The sequence below is a fragment of the Marmota marmota genome, unplaced genomic scaffold (assembly GCF_001458135.2).
Source record: "Marmota marmota marmota unplaced genomic scaffold, marMar, whole genome shotgun sequence".
Taxonomy (NCBI): domain Eukaryota; kingdom Metazoa; phylum Chordata; class Mammalia; order Rodentia; family Sciuridae; genus Marmota; species Marmota marmota.
In genome coordinates this window covers 2,549,701-2,565,515 of record NW_025999949.1, presented here as the reverse complement: position 1 = coordinate 2,565,515, position 15,815 = coordinate 2,549,701, and the positions used below count along the sequence as shown (strand labels likewise).

At 40.4% G+C, this 15,815-nt stretch overlaps 1 protein-coding gene across 4 annotated transcripts in view; it reads left to right on the top strand.

Annotated features, from left to right (window-relative positions):
- The window catches only part of Snx31 (sorting nexin 31), a 63,126-nt gene that overhangs the window by 30,167 nt on the left and 17,144 nt on the right, over positions 1 to 15,815 (top strand). For all 4 annotated transcript variants that reach the window (XM_048801925.1, XM_015486343.2, XM_048801927.1 and 1 more), the window contains 4 exons: positions 147 to 216; positions 4,671 to 4,763; positions 8,057 to 8,260; positions 14,478 to 14,591. In XM_048801925.1, the coding sequence (XP_048657882.1) occupies positions 147 to 216; positions 4,671 to 4,763; positions 8,057 to 8,260; positions 14,478 to 14,591 (481 nt within the window). The remainder of the gene's footprint in view (positions 1 to 146; positions 217 to 4,670; positions 4,764 to 8,056; positions 8,261 to 14,477; positions 14,592 to 15,815) is intronic.

Genomic DNA, 15,815 nt, shown 5'->3' with positions numbered 1-15,815 from the left:
GGAGGCAGACAGTGAAGGCTAGGCAAGTGCAGGGGGCAGAGGGGGTGCCTTTGTGATAGAAGAGGCCACTGCTTTCAAATGCACTTCCTCCCAGGTGTGCCATTAGCCTGTCTTATAAATTCATGTAATGTTCCTAAATTACGTAGGTACATGGATCCAGCCCTTGACTCTGTGCTGATGGACTGCAGAGCAGCCGTAGATCTGCTGTACATGCAGGTGAGAATCCTGTGTATTTAGGCCACTTGGTTTAGAATCATTAAAAAATATATAATAGTTAAGGATTGTATCTCCATACTTAGAATAGACAGATTCAACTACAGTAGAGGTGACTAGGGACTGGGGGAAAAGAGAAGGGAAAGTTACTATTTAACAGGTACAGAATTTTTTGTTGGAGGATAGTGAAAATAATTTCAGTATAGATAGTGGTAACGGTTATACGATATTGTGAATGTATACAGTATCACTGAACACTTATGAATGGTGATAAATGTTATGCTGCATAAATTTATCATAATTTTAAAATTTAAAAAGTAGAGCAGTTTAGAAGAGGGAAATAATATTTCAATCTTTATTTTAATAATCACTCTGTGAATTTGTGGGTGATCCTGTCACTAGGCTAATTAGATGAGACTAGAAAGGAAGACCCTGCAAATGTAAGGCCACACATGGTCCCTAAATCTCACTCTACATAACCTGCTGTTCCCTGATCCAGGAGAGGGCACACCTGCTCTAGGGCTGGCTTTATGGGCACATAGCCCGTGCAGTCACATTGGGCCCAGTGCTCAGAAGGCCCTCCTGGGCTTGTCTGATGCTCTGCTGTTGCCATTTTAAAATTCTTAATTACTTTTGAACAAGGGCCTCTGCATTTTCTTTTGTGCTCGGTAAGCCCTGAAAATTATATAGTTGGTCCTGCTTACCTTCACCCCCTAACCCCACAAAAAGTAAATTTAGAGTTCAGTCTCCTTTCCCTTCCCCTGTCTTGTGTGGCAAAGATTCTGCCAGGCAGTGAAATGGTAGCAGATGCTGCCTTTGATGTGCCCTGGGGACCCCCTCCTCAATTCTCTACTGCTTTACTGGCTGTTCCCAGGTGTTCCCAGACACCAGGCCAGCATTCTTGCCTAGCATGCGTGAGGCTCTGGGTTTGATCCCCAGCACCCAAAAAAGACAAGACAAAAGAAACAGTAAAAGAAGTTAGAAAAAGGTGTGCCCCTTCGCTGAAAGGGGCTAGCCTCTTGTCAGTGCAGTGACTTGATGAGGGGGGTGTGGGCTGATCCCTAGTCCCCCAGCACTGTGAGGTCACATGCAGGCACACATGTTCTGGGTCTTCCTGTACCGATTTCAACCAGCCAGAGTGGAGTAGCCGAGGCCTTCCTTGGACACACATGTGCTCTCCATTTCTCACCATTGTACCTTCTGCAGAGCGTGTGTGATTGAAGCTCTTGAAAACCACGACTTTTGTGATTTTGCTTGATTGTTAAAATTAGGTTCTGCATGAGTCCCCATTAGCCAGTGTTCAGGCCCCATGTGACTGAGTAGAGACGTTTGTCTGGACTTGACTCCCCTATGGTTTGACCATCTGGGAGGGAGGTCCTGTATATGATGCATTTGAGTGATGACTTGTGAACCCATCATCAGGGCCATCTCTTTAGAAAGATAGCCAAACAAAACCAGTTGTCCTGCTTACATTAAAGGACACTTAAATCTCAGTGCTTGAGAATCCTGGGTAATCCCGATGCCGAATAAGTCTTCAGCCAATACTTCCTGCCGTGGTTGCTGTTTATCTACATTAATTAGTTATGCCTCCCCTCGGACATTGTACCCTGTGTTCACTGTCCTTAGGGGCTCTAACATCGTATCGAATTCATGAAAATGATCGTTCTGGCTCCAATCTGGTACAGTATGCAGGTTCACTTTTGAGGACATTTAGTGACAAAGAGAAAGCCTTGGGGAGGGAGCTGCCTACCCTGTAAGAATTCAGCATCTTGGGTAACAGTACAAGGCTTTGGTATTGTGGTCAGACCAGGGTTTAACCTAACTCCTGCCACTTATTGACTGGGTCATCTTGAACATCATACCCTCTCTGGACCTCATTTTATCCATCTATAAAATGGTGATAATCATTCCTGTCCCTTAGAATAGTTAGGAAAAAGTCAATGAGAAAACCTAGCTAAAGTAGACTCTCAATAAATGTTATTTTTCTTCTCTTTAAATCTTATATATCTTTCCCCCAATATAAACAGAAGTGCAAAAAAATGTATTCAGCTTTTCATTTTCCTTTTGGAGATAAGGCATATCCAGCCAGGACAAAACACACAGACTTATGTCCAGGCTAAGGTATAAAGGAAGTCCTGGTAAGTGATGAACAACTGTTGAGTGTTTGCTGTATACGGGACACTGGGCAGATGCACTGAGGTGAAAGACACCAGTTCTTCCCTTGAAGGGTTGACAGACTGAGGAGTAATGGCAAATGCTTTTCAATCAGGAGACACAGAAGTAGCTCTTGGGTGATGAGGTGCACCTCACACCAGAGCTTCCGGGGCCAGGCTGGCACAAGGGGAAGGGAGCTGGGAGGTGTTCCAGAAGGTCCCTGCAGCACACAGGCGGGTTGCAGTCAATGGACTTTATGGCTTCCATTTTTAAACAAATATTTATTTTTTACTTATAGGTGGATACAATATCTTTATTTTTTATATTATGTGGTGCTGAGGATCAAACCCAATGCCTCACATATGCTAGGCGAGCGCTGTGCCACTGAGCCACAACCCCAGCCTGGTGGCTTCCACTTTTCACCTGGCTTCAGATCAATCCTGATGAGCTTCCTCAGGGGGTGGATGTCCTCTAGGCACCTTCTGCCTTTGATCCCGGAGTTGTTCTGCTGGGACCCACCTTGGATTAGGAGACAACTGAGAAACCCACTAGGGCTTTGGAGTTTGAAAACATTTGTGGATGGTGGTGACACAAAACTGAGCAGACGGAGCCCAGTGATACATTCAATTTTAATTTTTTTAACATGCAAAAAAATTTTTTTCTTCTTTTAAAAGTTTTACAAGTCTAGAAAACCGTACAACAAAATTTAATGTTACCCAAGACCTTAAATGAGCTATGTACTCCCAACTCTTAACTTTTTTTGATGTGTTTATTTCATACATATTTAGTTTACATGCACTTCCACTTCCTTGATTTGTAATGCTCATATGAGATTGTTTTGATAAATATTTATTTTGTTGTTCTACAAAAAATTAGGGTCTATTATTATACTCTTATTTTGTAACCTGATATTCTTCTTTTCTTGTATCAATACCTTACTGATTGTCCCCACTTTAAAAATGTTCTATATAATTTTGAATGAGGGAATAACCTATTATTTGCTTAAATGTATGGTCAATTACTTATTTTGGAGCATTTCATAATAGCACCTACCTTGCACAGTGGCCCTAAGGATTACTTTTGTTTTAGAGCAATTAGAACCTTTCCTCATACATAGTGAGCACTATACAAATGTCCCTCAGTATCCACAGGAAATTGATTCCAGGACCCACTACAGATACCAAATTTAAGAATGCTTAAGTCTCTTCAATAAAACATTGTAGTATGTCCATATAATCTACTCACATCCTTTCAAATACTTAAATTTCTAGATTGCATTATTATAATACCTAATGCAGTTAAAATGCTATGTAAATCATAGTTAGATTGTGTTGTTTAAGGAATAATAATGAAGGAAAAATACTAAAAAAAAAAAAAAAGAAGAAAAATAATGAAGTCTAAACATTCAGCATAGGTGCAGTTTTCACCAAAATGTATTCTATCCATTTTGGTGTAATCAATGGATGTGGAACCCAGGGGTACAGAGGAGACACTGTGTGGGTTTGCCAATTTTAATAAATTTAAAAAATTTTAAATTATTACAAACAGTAGCAGCAATAATTTTATAAATATTTTCCCCACATCTGTGCTTATGATTTTTACAGGTAGTTTTCTATTTGTATCACCAAATTAGCTCTAGAAAGTTATCAATTAAGCCCATTAGTCCTATATGGAATGTCCAGTTTCCCCAAACCCTAGTCAATTCTGATTGTGTGCCAAATTAAGAGGCAAAAATTTCTTTGATTGCTAGAAAGGCTGAATATATATTTGTTATCTGGAATTCCTTTTGATCAATTGCCAATATATATCTTTTGTTCGTCTTCATGTTGGGGATATTTACATTTTTCCTGTTGCTTTGCATCAATGTTAACTCCATGCCATATACAATGCAGTCATTTCCCCTGGTTTACCATTTGCTTCTCTGTTTTGTTCTTGGTGGGTTTATGGCAGCTATTCATGTTTTCGTGTAATTATATATGATTACTCCTTCATTATGACATTTTGTCTGTATACCTTTAAAAAAATGGTTCTTACCTTAAGATCAGATAAACATACTCACCTTTATTTTCCTGGTTCTTGTGGGGGGGGTATTTTTTTTTTTAACCAAGTGTTGCCTATTGTCCCCAAACTGTTGTACAATCTTTTTCTACCCACTAATTTAAAAAGCAACCTTCCTGTCATGTTAAGTATCTACATAGATCTGCTTGGGACTATTTTTATAGCCCTTCAAACATGAGTATGTTTTTGTCAGATTAATTCATTTCTGCTAAAGTCGGTAAATTGTCAATTTCTGTTGTTTGAAGGCAGTACAGGACATTGAAGAAGAATGTGCCAAACCCACACAGTCCCAGAGGCAGGAATTAGAGGCTTTCCAGAAAGAAAACAATCAAATAAAGGTGAGTCAAAAACTGTACCAAGAGACATCCTTAGAAGGGAGTTCCTATTAGAATTGAGCTGTTTCTATAATTTATAAACCCATTAAACACTAAAAGTAAGACTCTCTTTTTTAAAAAAAAGAGAACGCTTTCATTGATTTTTATGATTATAGAATTAATAAAAGCTTATTGCTTAAAGATTCTAAAAAATACAGACAGTATGTTATGAGTTCTTTGCCAAGTTAATTAATGTAGATCCTCCACATAGTTTTCAACGACTCCAGAGTATTCCTCGTTTTGTGGTTGGGTTATCATTTAGCTAGCCTATTTCTATTATTAGAGTCAGGTTGTTTCTAGCTTTTGCCTCTATAAATCACTTTGGCAGTGAGTATCATAAGGTCCAGGACTGTATTTAATTTATACCTACTCTCTGTGTTCCCAGCACCTGGAACAGGTCTTGGTGAAGCTCTGAGAATACTGCCGCCAACATCTCCACCTTTAGCTGTGTGTTCTGTTATTCCATGGGAACATCCATTTTTAAGCTTATATGACAGCAGTACCCACTCGCATACCTCCTGCCCCTGAGCAGGATATGTGAGCCCAAGGCAGGCTTTAGCAGAAGGCATGGCCTCTACCTCACCGTGCTGTTTTTTCTCATTCTTTAGACTTTGCCTGTGTTTGCAACTGCAGCACTGGTTTGAACAAAATACCACCAAAATGTAGAGGACTCATTTGTATTTAGGTTCACATAGAAAATAATTCTGCAAAGGCTCAGATACTTGGAGATATTTATGGATGGATTGCAAAGAAAGAAAAAAGTAAACAAAAGGAAAGGCCCCTACTGCCAGTTTAGCATTTCCCCCTTGGTATTCCACTTCCACTTTGCTAAGACAGAAAACACTGGGAGTTCAGTTTCTTGTGTGTCTGTACATTTTGACAAGTACAGCTTCTATTTTGATAGGTAGTACTGCTCCTTTGGTCACAGTTACAAGTTGTATACACCAAAGCAGTGCATACCAGCTCTAACTTCTTATTTTAGCAAAAATACTGTTTTTACTATGTATCTGTGCTCTAGTGGAATGTGTATTTGTATTTTTTTCTGCAAAACAAATTTTATCTTATATTATAAACATTTCACCTAAAAATGCCATGTGATTTGTGATTGTCTTTTACAAACTTTGAATACACAAATTAGATTTTAAAAATTGAGTCATTAATGAAATGAACTTGTTTTCTCTCACAGCCTCTAAGTGTGCTAATCCATAACCAGCATTATTTAAGTGCTTGTAGAGTTCTACTGCTAATGGAACAAACATATTAACAATTTTTGCTTTGCTTTATGTACATGTACAGAAAAACTTGGAATTGGAAGTGAGTGAGATTAACTTAAAGAGTCATTTGATTGGAATCAGCATAGTTATCGGGATAAGCTAACTATGGCTCATGGGCCACTTTTGTATATGAACTTTTATTGGCACCAGTCTTGCTTATTCATTTATATATTATTATCTAAGGCTGCAGTGGCAGAGGTGATAAGTTGCTTCACAGACCATATGTCCCTAAAGCCAGAAGTATTTACTATATGGCTCTTTACAGAAGACTTTGCCAGCCCCCTGCTTTTAATGGAAATAGACAAACATCTTCTGCAGCTATATATATGAAATTGTCTTTTTCAGGTATATTCTTTTTAAAAGAACTAGTTTTTCAAGTAGATAATCCTTCCAGGTTTCTGTCTTCTGGTTTTCATATAGTTGGTGATATCACAGCATTCCTTTATGAATGACAAATGCCAATAAGTATGTTGAGTAAGTTACTTATTTATCATCAACGTCCTTCCAAAGTGGAACCTTAGTTTTAATTAAACACTTTCATCTCTTCAAATTCATTGCAGCCAAGAGTTTATTGCAATTTTTAAAAGTGTTTTCAGATAAGACTTATGCCACATTTCAAGTAAGAAAGTATCTTAGCAAATGCCTGAAACCTTTAGATGGGTTTTACTACTAAGTGATATTTAATGTGATCCAGATGCCTCTCTAAACCACATTAAACTCTCTCTTTTTTTCTGTGACAAAAAGACTCAGTACCATGTCCTCCCACTCTGTAGTTTCTGATATTTTCCACTGACTCAACCAGAGGCTAGGCAGCTGAATGCATCTCTTAAGGTGAAGTATGGGCTGAAGCTGGTCCCCGTGACTGGAAGAGACAGTAGCTTCGAATGCTCATGCTATCATTGTGAGATCCTCGTGCTATCATTGTGAGATCGAGAGTCTGTTGACCCTCTTTGCTTACATCTTGCCATGTTTTACTTTATGCCACACGTGGTCCTTGAAAGGGAGATGTAAGTTCCCTTGCTTCAGAAAAGGATGGGGAAAGAGCAAGATTGTCATGGGTTGGTAGTCTTTCTAATTTTCCATGTGCTAAACTGAGAATTCTGTTCTCTGTACACACATCTCACACTCCATTAGACCAGGACCAGGGTGACAGCTGTAAAAACAAGGTGGAGGTCACCAAACCCATGTTAGCTCATTTTAACACAATCATTAATAATAATACATGGTTAAAAAACTAAAAATCCTGGATAGATGTTAATGGGACAGGATGCCAGGACTGCAGGTGTGAACCTCTGTTCTGAGGTCAGTTCAGAAGCAGATGAAAAGCTAAACTTTACAATTAACATAAAAGTGACCCCTTGGCATTTGGACGCTGTCCACAACTTGCTTAGGAAAGAGATCTACTTGTGCTCTAACTGGCCATTTCCAAAGTCTCTTTCTCCACGGTCGTATAAAGTAGCCTGAAAAACGACGACTTTTCCTCCTATTTAGATCTCAGGTTAATTTTTATTTTATTTTATTTCTTTTTGTACTGGGGAGTGAATCCAAGGGTGCTCAACCACTAAGCCACATCCCCAATCCTTTTTGTGTTTAATTTAAGAGTCAGGGTCTCACTGAGTTACTTAAGGCCTTGCTAAATTGCCAAGGCTGGCTTTGAACTTGCGATTCTCCTGCCTCAGCCTCCCAAGTTGCTGGAATTATAGGTGTGTGCCACCACGCCCTGCTCAGGTTAGTTTTTAAAAGATACTTTGGGGACACAGTGGTGAATGAGGCAGGAATGAACCCTGCCCTGCAGGACACACCTTGAATTTCCCCAGGGCTTATTGTTAGCACAGAGGGCAAGATGTGGTCCAGAAGAAAAGGTGTTTTTGCTGTGAGCAAATCCAGCCTGCTGTTAGAATGGCAGGAGGTTTTCACATGAGGTTTTCACCTGCTTCAAGCGGTCTTTTGCTTTCTCCTCCCCCTCACCACGTGCCTCCGCAGTTTTTGGAGCTGTCCCAGGAGGTGCGACACTACGGATGCATGCAACTGGACCCATGCACCTGTGACTACCCGGAACCAGGCTGCAGGGCTCTTCTTTCTGTGGGCAATCATGAGATCAGCTGCTGCATAACACTGCCTGACAACCAGACCCAGGATGTCACCTTCCAGATGAGCAGGGTGAAGTGCTGGCAGGTCACTTTCCTTGTGAGTATCTTGGCACCTGGCTTTGCTCATGATTTTACGATCCTGTTGCTCTTGGATGACAGAGTTGGTGCTAGGGAGATGGACTGGCCATTGGATTCTGGTACCTCGTGCAGAGGCATCTAAACCACTTTAAACATCACTTAGAAGTAAAGCCTGTCTAAAGTGGGAATAGGTTCCCCATCTGGTGCAGTTGAGGCAGTAGAGGCACCGATCTTCAACAGCCTTCCCTAGTGCTGGAAAGGTGGCAAGAGTGACAGAAGTGATGAGCACTTTCTATGTGCTCAGTGCGGGCAAGAAACTGGATGCTGACCAGCAGAGCCCTTGGGAAGGAGCCATGGCAGCCTGCTTACATTGCTATCTCCTTGTCAGCAAACCATTCTGATCAGATGTATGGAGTGCCTACTTGGTACCAGGTCCTGTGCTGGCCTCGGCCACATCTGTTACTTAATTAAATTCTAACCAGTACTCAGTGAGCTAACTGGGATTATCATCTTTATGCAGAAGACAAATTGGCAGAAGAGGAGCTTCTAGAGCAATTATAATACCCAGCTGTTAAACCCATGGGACCTGTGGGGACTTTTTAGCTTCCTCATCCTTGACCTCTCTTTGGCTCTTGACACGTCAACCATTTCTTCCTTTTCACAATCTCCTTTCCTTCTGCTCTTGTTGTGGGTCACTTCCTCTGAGCCTTGCTGAAAGGCTCATTTTTTTCTGGGGTTCCATTTCTAGTATTTTTTTTTCTCTGCAGAAATCAACTACCAGATCCCTGGCGTTTCCCGTGGCCCCCTTCCACCTTCTCCAGATGTCTCAATGACATCATAAACTCAGCCTTTCCCCAGGAGCAGAATTGTCCTTTGCTCTCAAGCCTGTGCTGCTCTTGGGCCTCCTGTGTTCTATGTGATGACAAACGGGGCCTCCACCACCACCCACTCGCTGGCTGCCAACCAGGGATGTCGCCGATGGAGACCTACCCAGCCTGCTCCCTTGCCATCCCTCAAAGATGTCCCTTCTCTCCACCCTCACAGCTTGGTCTCCATATTCCCCACATGGATGGATGGCACAGCATCCTAACCCTTCTCCTTTCCTCACTCTTTCTCCTTTGGAGTCAAAGAAAATACATTATATAACATCAAAAAAAAAAAAAGAAAATACGTTATATGATTTCAGTTCTTTTAAAGTTTGGGGAAACTTGTTTTGCAGCCCCCAATTGGATCTATCTTGGTAAATGTTCCTTATGCACTTAGAGTGTCTTTGGCTGTTGGGTGGAATGTTCTATACCTGTCAGTTCCTTTAGGGATTGGCTTTTATTTTTTCTTTTTTTCACAGCATAATTCTTTGGAAATCCATCCAAGTTGTTGTATTTATCAATGGTACAATATATTCTTTGTATTACTGAACAATAGTCCATGCTATGGATGTACTAAAGTGCAGTTAACTATCCCTTTGAAGGACTTAGGGTTGTTTTTAGTTTTTAGTTCTTATGAATATAGCTGTTGTAATATTCATGAATCAGCTTTTATCTGAGCTCAAGTCTTCATTTCTCTGGAATAAATGCCCAGGAGTGCAATGGCTGGGTTGATTGTTAATTACATGTTTAGGTTTTAGAAACTGCCAGGCTGCTTTCGAGGGTGGCTGTATCATCTTACATTCCCATCAGCAATAGGAGTGATCCAGTTTCTTTGCATCTTCACCAATATTTGGTGGTATCACTATTTTTTTTAATTTTAGTCATTCTGGTAGGTATGTAATTATTATGGTTTAGATGTGGTGTCCCCTGAAACCTCATGAGTGAGACAATGCAAGAAGGTTCAGAGGAGAAACGATTGGGTTGTGAAAGTCTTAACCCAATCAGTGAATTAATCCCCTAATCAGGATTAACTGAGTGGAAACTGAAGTAGTAGGGGGTGGCTGGAGGAAGTGGTTCATTGGGGGCATGACTTTGGGGTATATATTTTGTATCTGGAGAGTGGAATGTCTTTCTGTGCTCTCTGATCATCATGTGAGCTGCTTCCCTCTGCCATACTCTTCCTCTATGATGGAGCTGGCTATATATGGACTGAGACCTCTGAAATCAAGAGCCCTTAAATAAACTTCCTCCTCTACAATGGTTCTGGTTGGGTCTTTTAGTTACAGTGAGAAAGCTGACTAAAACAGTAATGGTATCTAATTGTGGTTTTAATTTGCATTTTGCTCATAGCTAATGATATTGAGCGTCTTGCAGGCTTATCTGCCATCTGTTTATCTTCTTCAGTAAACTGCTTCTTAACATTTCTTTTGTCCATTTTCTAATTGGGTTGTTTAATTCTCTTTTCTCTTTCTTTCTTTTTTTCTTTTGTGATATTGGAGATGGAACCCAGGGCCTCACCCATGCTAGACAAGTGTTCTACCACTGGGCTCCATGCCAGTCAAAGGTTATCTGCTTTTTTAACTGTCGAGGCTTGAGAATGCCTTATGGATTCTAGATGCTAGTCCTTTGCTGGCCATCTGATTTGCAAATGTTTTTCTCTCTCTCTTTCTGTAGTTTTGAAAAACTACATAGCAGGGTCTTTGGTAGAGCAAAAGTTTTTCATATTGGTGAAATGCAATGCATCCATTTTTTTTCTTTTATGGATTATGCTTTTGGTTTCAAGCCTAAGACCTCTTTGACAAACCCTAGATCATGAAGCTTTTTTTCTGTTTCTTTTCTTAAAGTTTTATAGTTATAGGTTTTACATAGAAGTCTCTATATAAGTAATTTTGAGTGGGTTTTGGTATAGGGTATGAGACAGACGTCTCCCTTTCTTGCCTCTGGAAGTCGCGTTGCTCCCCGTCTGCTTGTTAACAAGCCCGTCTGTCCTAAATGCAATGGCTTTTGCATCCTTGTCAAAAATTACTAAGGCCCATTTGTGTGGGCCTCCTTCTGAGTTTTCTGTTCTGTTCTGCTGGTCTATGTGTCTGTTCCTCCACCAGAACAACACAATCGTTTTCTTTCCTTTTAACAGTCTTACTAAGATGTAATTTATGTACCATACAATTCATCCACATGAAATATACAATTCGATGGTATTCAGCTTATTCAGAGTTGTGCAGGTATCACCATGGTCATTTCAGAACACTTTTATTGTGTCAAAAAGAAGCCACATACCCTTTAGCTGTCACCACCCTGTGACTAGTTTTTTACTAAGCATAATGTTTCCAAGGTTCATATTTATTATAACATGTATGAGTACCCTATTCTTTTTTATGACCAAATAATATTTCACTGTATGATTGGCTATACCATGTTTTATTCATCTAGTCATCATCCATTTCTATCTTTTGGCTGTAATGAATTAGGCTGCTATGCACATTTGTGTGCAAGCTTTGGTGGGCATGTGTTTTCATTTCTCTTGAATATAAACCTAGGAGTGGAATTATTGGATCAAATGGTAATTCTGCATTTGACTTTGAGGAACTGCCAACCTGTGGGCCACATTGGTTGTACCATTTTAGTTTCCACTAGCAGTGGTTGAGGGTTCTAATTCCCTCACATTCTTGTCAATACTAATCATTATTTGATGTTTAAAATTATAGCCAGCATAATGGGTCCAAAGTGATATTTCATTGTGGTTTTCTTTATTTCAGTCTTTCTTCTCTTTGTGCTTCATCTTGGGTCCTCACTATTGCTATGTCTCCAAGTCACTGATCTTTTCTCCTCTAGTGTCATAATGTGCTATTTATCCTGTCCAGTATGTTTTTACTTCTAATATTATGCTTTTCATCTCCAGAAGTTCCATTTGGATCTTAAAAAAAAAAAATCTTTCATTTTCCTCCTCAACATGCTTATGTTTTTCTATAAATTCTTCAGTGTGTGGAGCATATTTTAAATATAGTCATGCATTGCATAATGATGTTTTGAACAATGACAGATTGCATATACAGTGGTGTCCTATAAGATGATAATGGAGCTGAAAAATTCCCTTTGCTTAGTGATGTTGTAGCTGCCATAATGCCATAGCATGATGCATTACTCATGTGTCTCTGGTGGTATCGGTGTAACCAACTGTACTGCCGGTTATATAGAAAATGTAACATACACAATTATGTACAACACTTAATACTTGATAGTAATAATAAAAGACTATGTTTCTGGCTTATTTAATTCTTATACTTTTTATCATTAGAGTGTAGTCCTTCTACTTACCAAAAAAAGTTTACTGTATAACAGCATGCCACGCTGCACCTACATTCCTTGATTGCATCAAGAGGCCATATTGAATGATCGATGTGGGTAGAGCATGTGCTTAGCATGCCCAAGGCCTGGGGTTAAATCCCTCTCTCCCCCACATAACTGTCACATCAAGTGATTGACCTGTCCCATCTAGGCTGGTGTGAGTACATTCTATGATCTTTACACAATGACAGAAATGCCTAACAAGAACATTTTTCAGAACATAGTCCCATTGTTAAGGGACACCTGGATGTAACTTTTAATATTTTTGCCTACTAACTCCATCATCTCTGTCACTTCTGAGTTTGTTTTTAGTGATTGGTTTCTCACCTGTTTTGCATGCCAAGTATTTTTGTGGTATGCTAAACGTGAATTTCACATTGTTGAATGTGGGGTTTTCTTGTATTCCTTTAAAAATATTAGACTTTGCTTTGTAATGCAGAACATTGGGACTGTTTTGACTCTTTGGAGGCTTGCTGTTACACTTAATGGAAGTCCAGGATCATCTTTAGTCTAGGGCTAATTTAACCCTTTACTCATTAGCTACCTCCCTAGAACTCTGCCCAACATCTTACCTAGTATGGCCTCTGTACTTGGATTGATGGGAGTACAAACTCCTCCCAGCCTTCTTTGCCAGCTCCTGGAATTGTTCAGTCTGCTGCTTTTTGGTGGGGTTGCTCGGATCACTACTCAGGCAAAGAGTTGAGAGGAGCTCTCTGGAGTTCAGGGTATTCTGCCCTGTGAATTCTTACCTCAACTGCTTCAAAATTTTCTCTTTCTTCTCAACTCAGCGAGCCCTTTGGGGTCCCTTTCCTTGCTACATCTTGGAAACTCCTCTAGTGAGTAAGCTGGGGAAATCCTGGAGCTCCCCTCGTTTGTTTTCCTTATCTCTGGAATTATGTATTGTTCATTGTCTGCAAAGAGCTGTTGCTCAATTTATGTTTTTACACCGGTGCTGTCAGACCAATATGTCTACAATATCAATCCAGTGGAATTATCCAGCTTTTAAAATCCTTTGATATGTGTTGCCTCAGGATAAAGTCTAAAATCCTTAACTTAGCGTCTGAAGCATGTAAGAATTATGGTTCGTTAGTGGCAAGCAACAGAAACCAACACATCAGACTCCAGCCAAGGAGGGGACGCATGGCTTAGAAGGATGTGGAGCAACCTACAGATTCAAAACACTGAAGCTGAGGCTCAAGAGAGTCAAGAACCAAAGTAGCTTTCTAGGAAACAGGAATTTAACCAAGATCTGATGCTTGGATCTCTTGACTTTGAATCAAATAGGGTCACAGAGAACATTCGTCCAATTGGCCTAAACTTGGGTCATATGTCACTCTCTGAAAATCCCACCAGATAGCCTCCTGTGGAAGAGGGATGCTTTTCCCAAAGAAATATGAGACACTATTACTAGGAGAAAGAGTCAGAGTCAAATTTTGCTCTGTAGTCAAAATTTGTAGATGTTCCCTGCCAGGATTTTAGGATCTGGCCCTACCCCACCTCTCCCAGCCCACTGTGAGTTTGGAGCCTGTGCTACAGCCACACACTATCTCTCACAGCATCTCCAACATGCCAGGTTCCCTCAGGCCTCATGGGATTTGCATTTGTATTTCTTCTAACAGGATTCACCCCTCACCTTCCTCTCCTTAAAAAAAAAAAAAAAACACCCACAAGTGGGGATGCNCCCTGGGTTCAATCAAAAAAAAAAAAAAGCCCCCCCCCCCAAAAAAAAAACCACCCAACAAACTAGGACAGCTCCTACTTTTGCTCAGATGCCCCCCCCTCCGGGGGCCTTTCTTTGCCCTCCTAGCCTGAGCCAGGTGCCATTCTGTTTCCTTCCCTAGAGCTGTGTTTACTTCCCTGATCACATTTACCATATCATGCTGTGGTGATTTACCTTCCTGGCTTCTCAATTACTAGTAGTTTCTTGGATGTAGGGACAATCTTATTTTGATATTTTGCCTAGCACAAAAATAGGCACTTAGATTTCTATTGAAAATCAAATACTATCTTTTCCTCTGTCTGTAGGGAACTCTGCTGGATATGGATGGACCCCAGCGAATTCTCAATCAGAACTTAGAGCTCAGATTTCAGTACAGCGAGGAGAGTCGCTGGCAGTGGTTTTTTATTTACACCAAACAGGTGAGTTCTCAGGGCAGAGCATGATAACCCTTTGTGCTGGAATGCTGTCCTGCTGGTTGAGGTGGACAAAGCATATTACCGTAACCCAACAAGAGCAGGGGACTCGAGTGTGCTATGCATGTTCTTTTTGGACTGTAATATCTCTTCTTTTCTTTGGGTTCTGTTTTGTTTAATTTTGTCAATCACTATGGCCTTCGTATCAATTAGAAATCAATTTAGTTATTGGGCTAGCTTTCCTTCCCTGTGACAAAATACCTGAGACAAATACACTTAAAGGAGGAAAGGTTTATTCTAGCTCATGGTTTCAGAGGCTGTAGTCCATAGTCTCTTGACCCTATTGCTTTGGGCCTGGAGTGAAGCAGAACATCACAGTGGGGAGCACATGGTGGAGCGAAGCTATTTACCCGATTGTGGTCAGGGAGCAAAAAGTGGAAAACGTAGTGACCCAGATCCCAATATATTTTTTAAGGACGTGCCTCCAATGATCTAACTTTCTCTAACTAGGACCCACCCCCTAACGTTTCCACCACCATCTATTAGTGCCATGAGCTGGGGACCAGGCCTTTAACACATGCATTTTAGGGGGACATTTAAGATCTAAATCTTAACAATTGCCCAATTAACGGAGACTCAACTAACTGGCTGAGCCATGGGGTGAGCAAACTAGTTTTTAAAGGTCTAGATGGGAATGTTTTAGGATCTGTGGTTCACACGGTCTCTATTGCAACTACTGAGCTCTATCAACAGCAACCACAGATGATACATAAGCAAATGGGCCTGGTTGGGTTCTAACAAGACTTTATTTACAAAAACAGGTGATGAGCTAGATTTTTTTTTTCTGATCCCTGGCTTAGACAATATAGATTTCATTATCTCACTTAATAGGAATATTGAAAATAGATGTTTTGGAATCTTTTTCATTTCCTTGGCCTTACCTAAGCAGATAAAAGGCTTTTTTTTTGTACTGGGCCTGGAACCCAGGGATGAGGTCTCACTGAGTTGCTTAGGGCCTCGCTAAGTTGTTGAGGCTGGCTTTGAACTTGCAATCCTCCTGCCTCAGCCTCCCAAGCTGCTGGGATTATAGGTGGGCACCACCACATCCTGCAAAAAAGCTAATTTTTAAAACACCAAATCCAATTGAAAAATTTTTACTGAGCTACTAAACTAACTTACGCTATTTCAAATTAGATTCAAAAATACAGGATCTCTAAAATGGAATCAAAA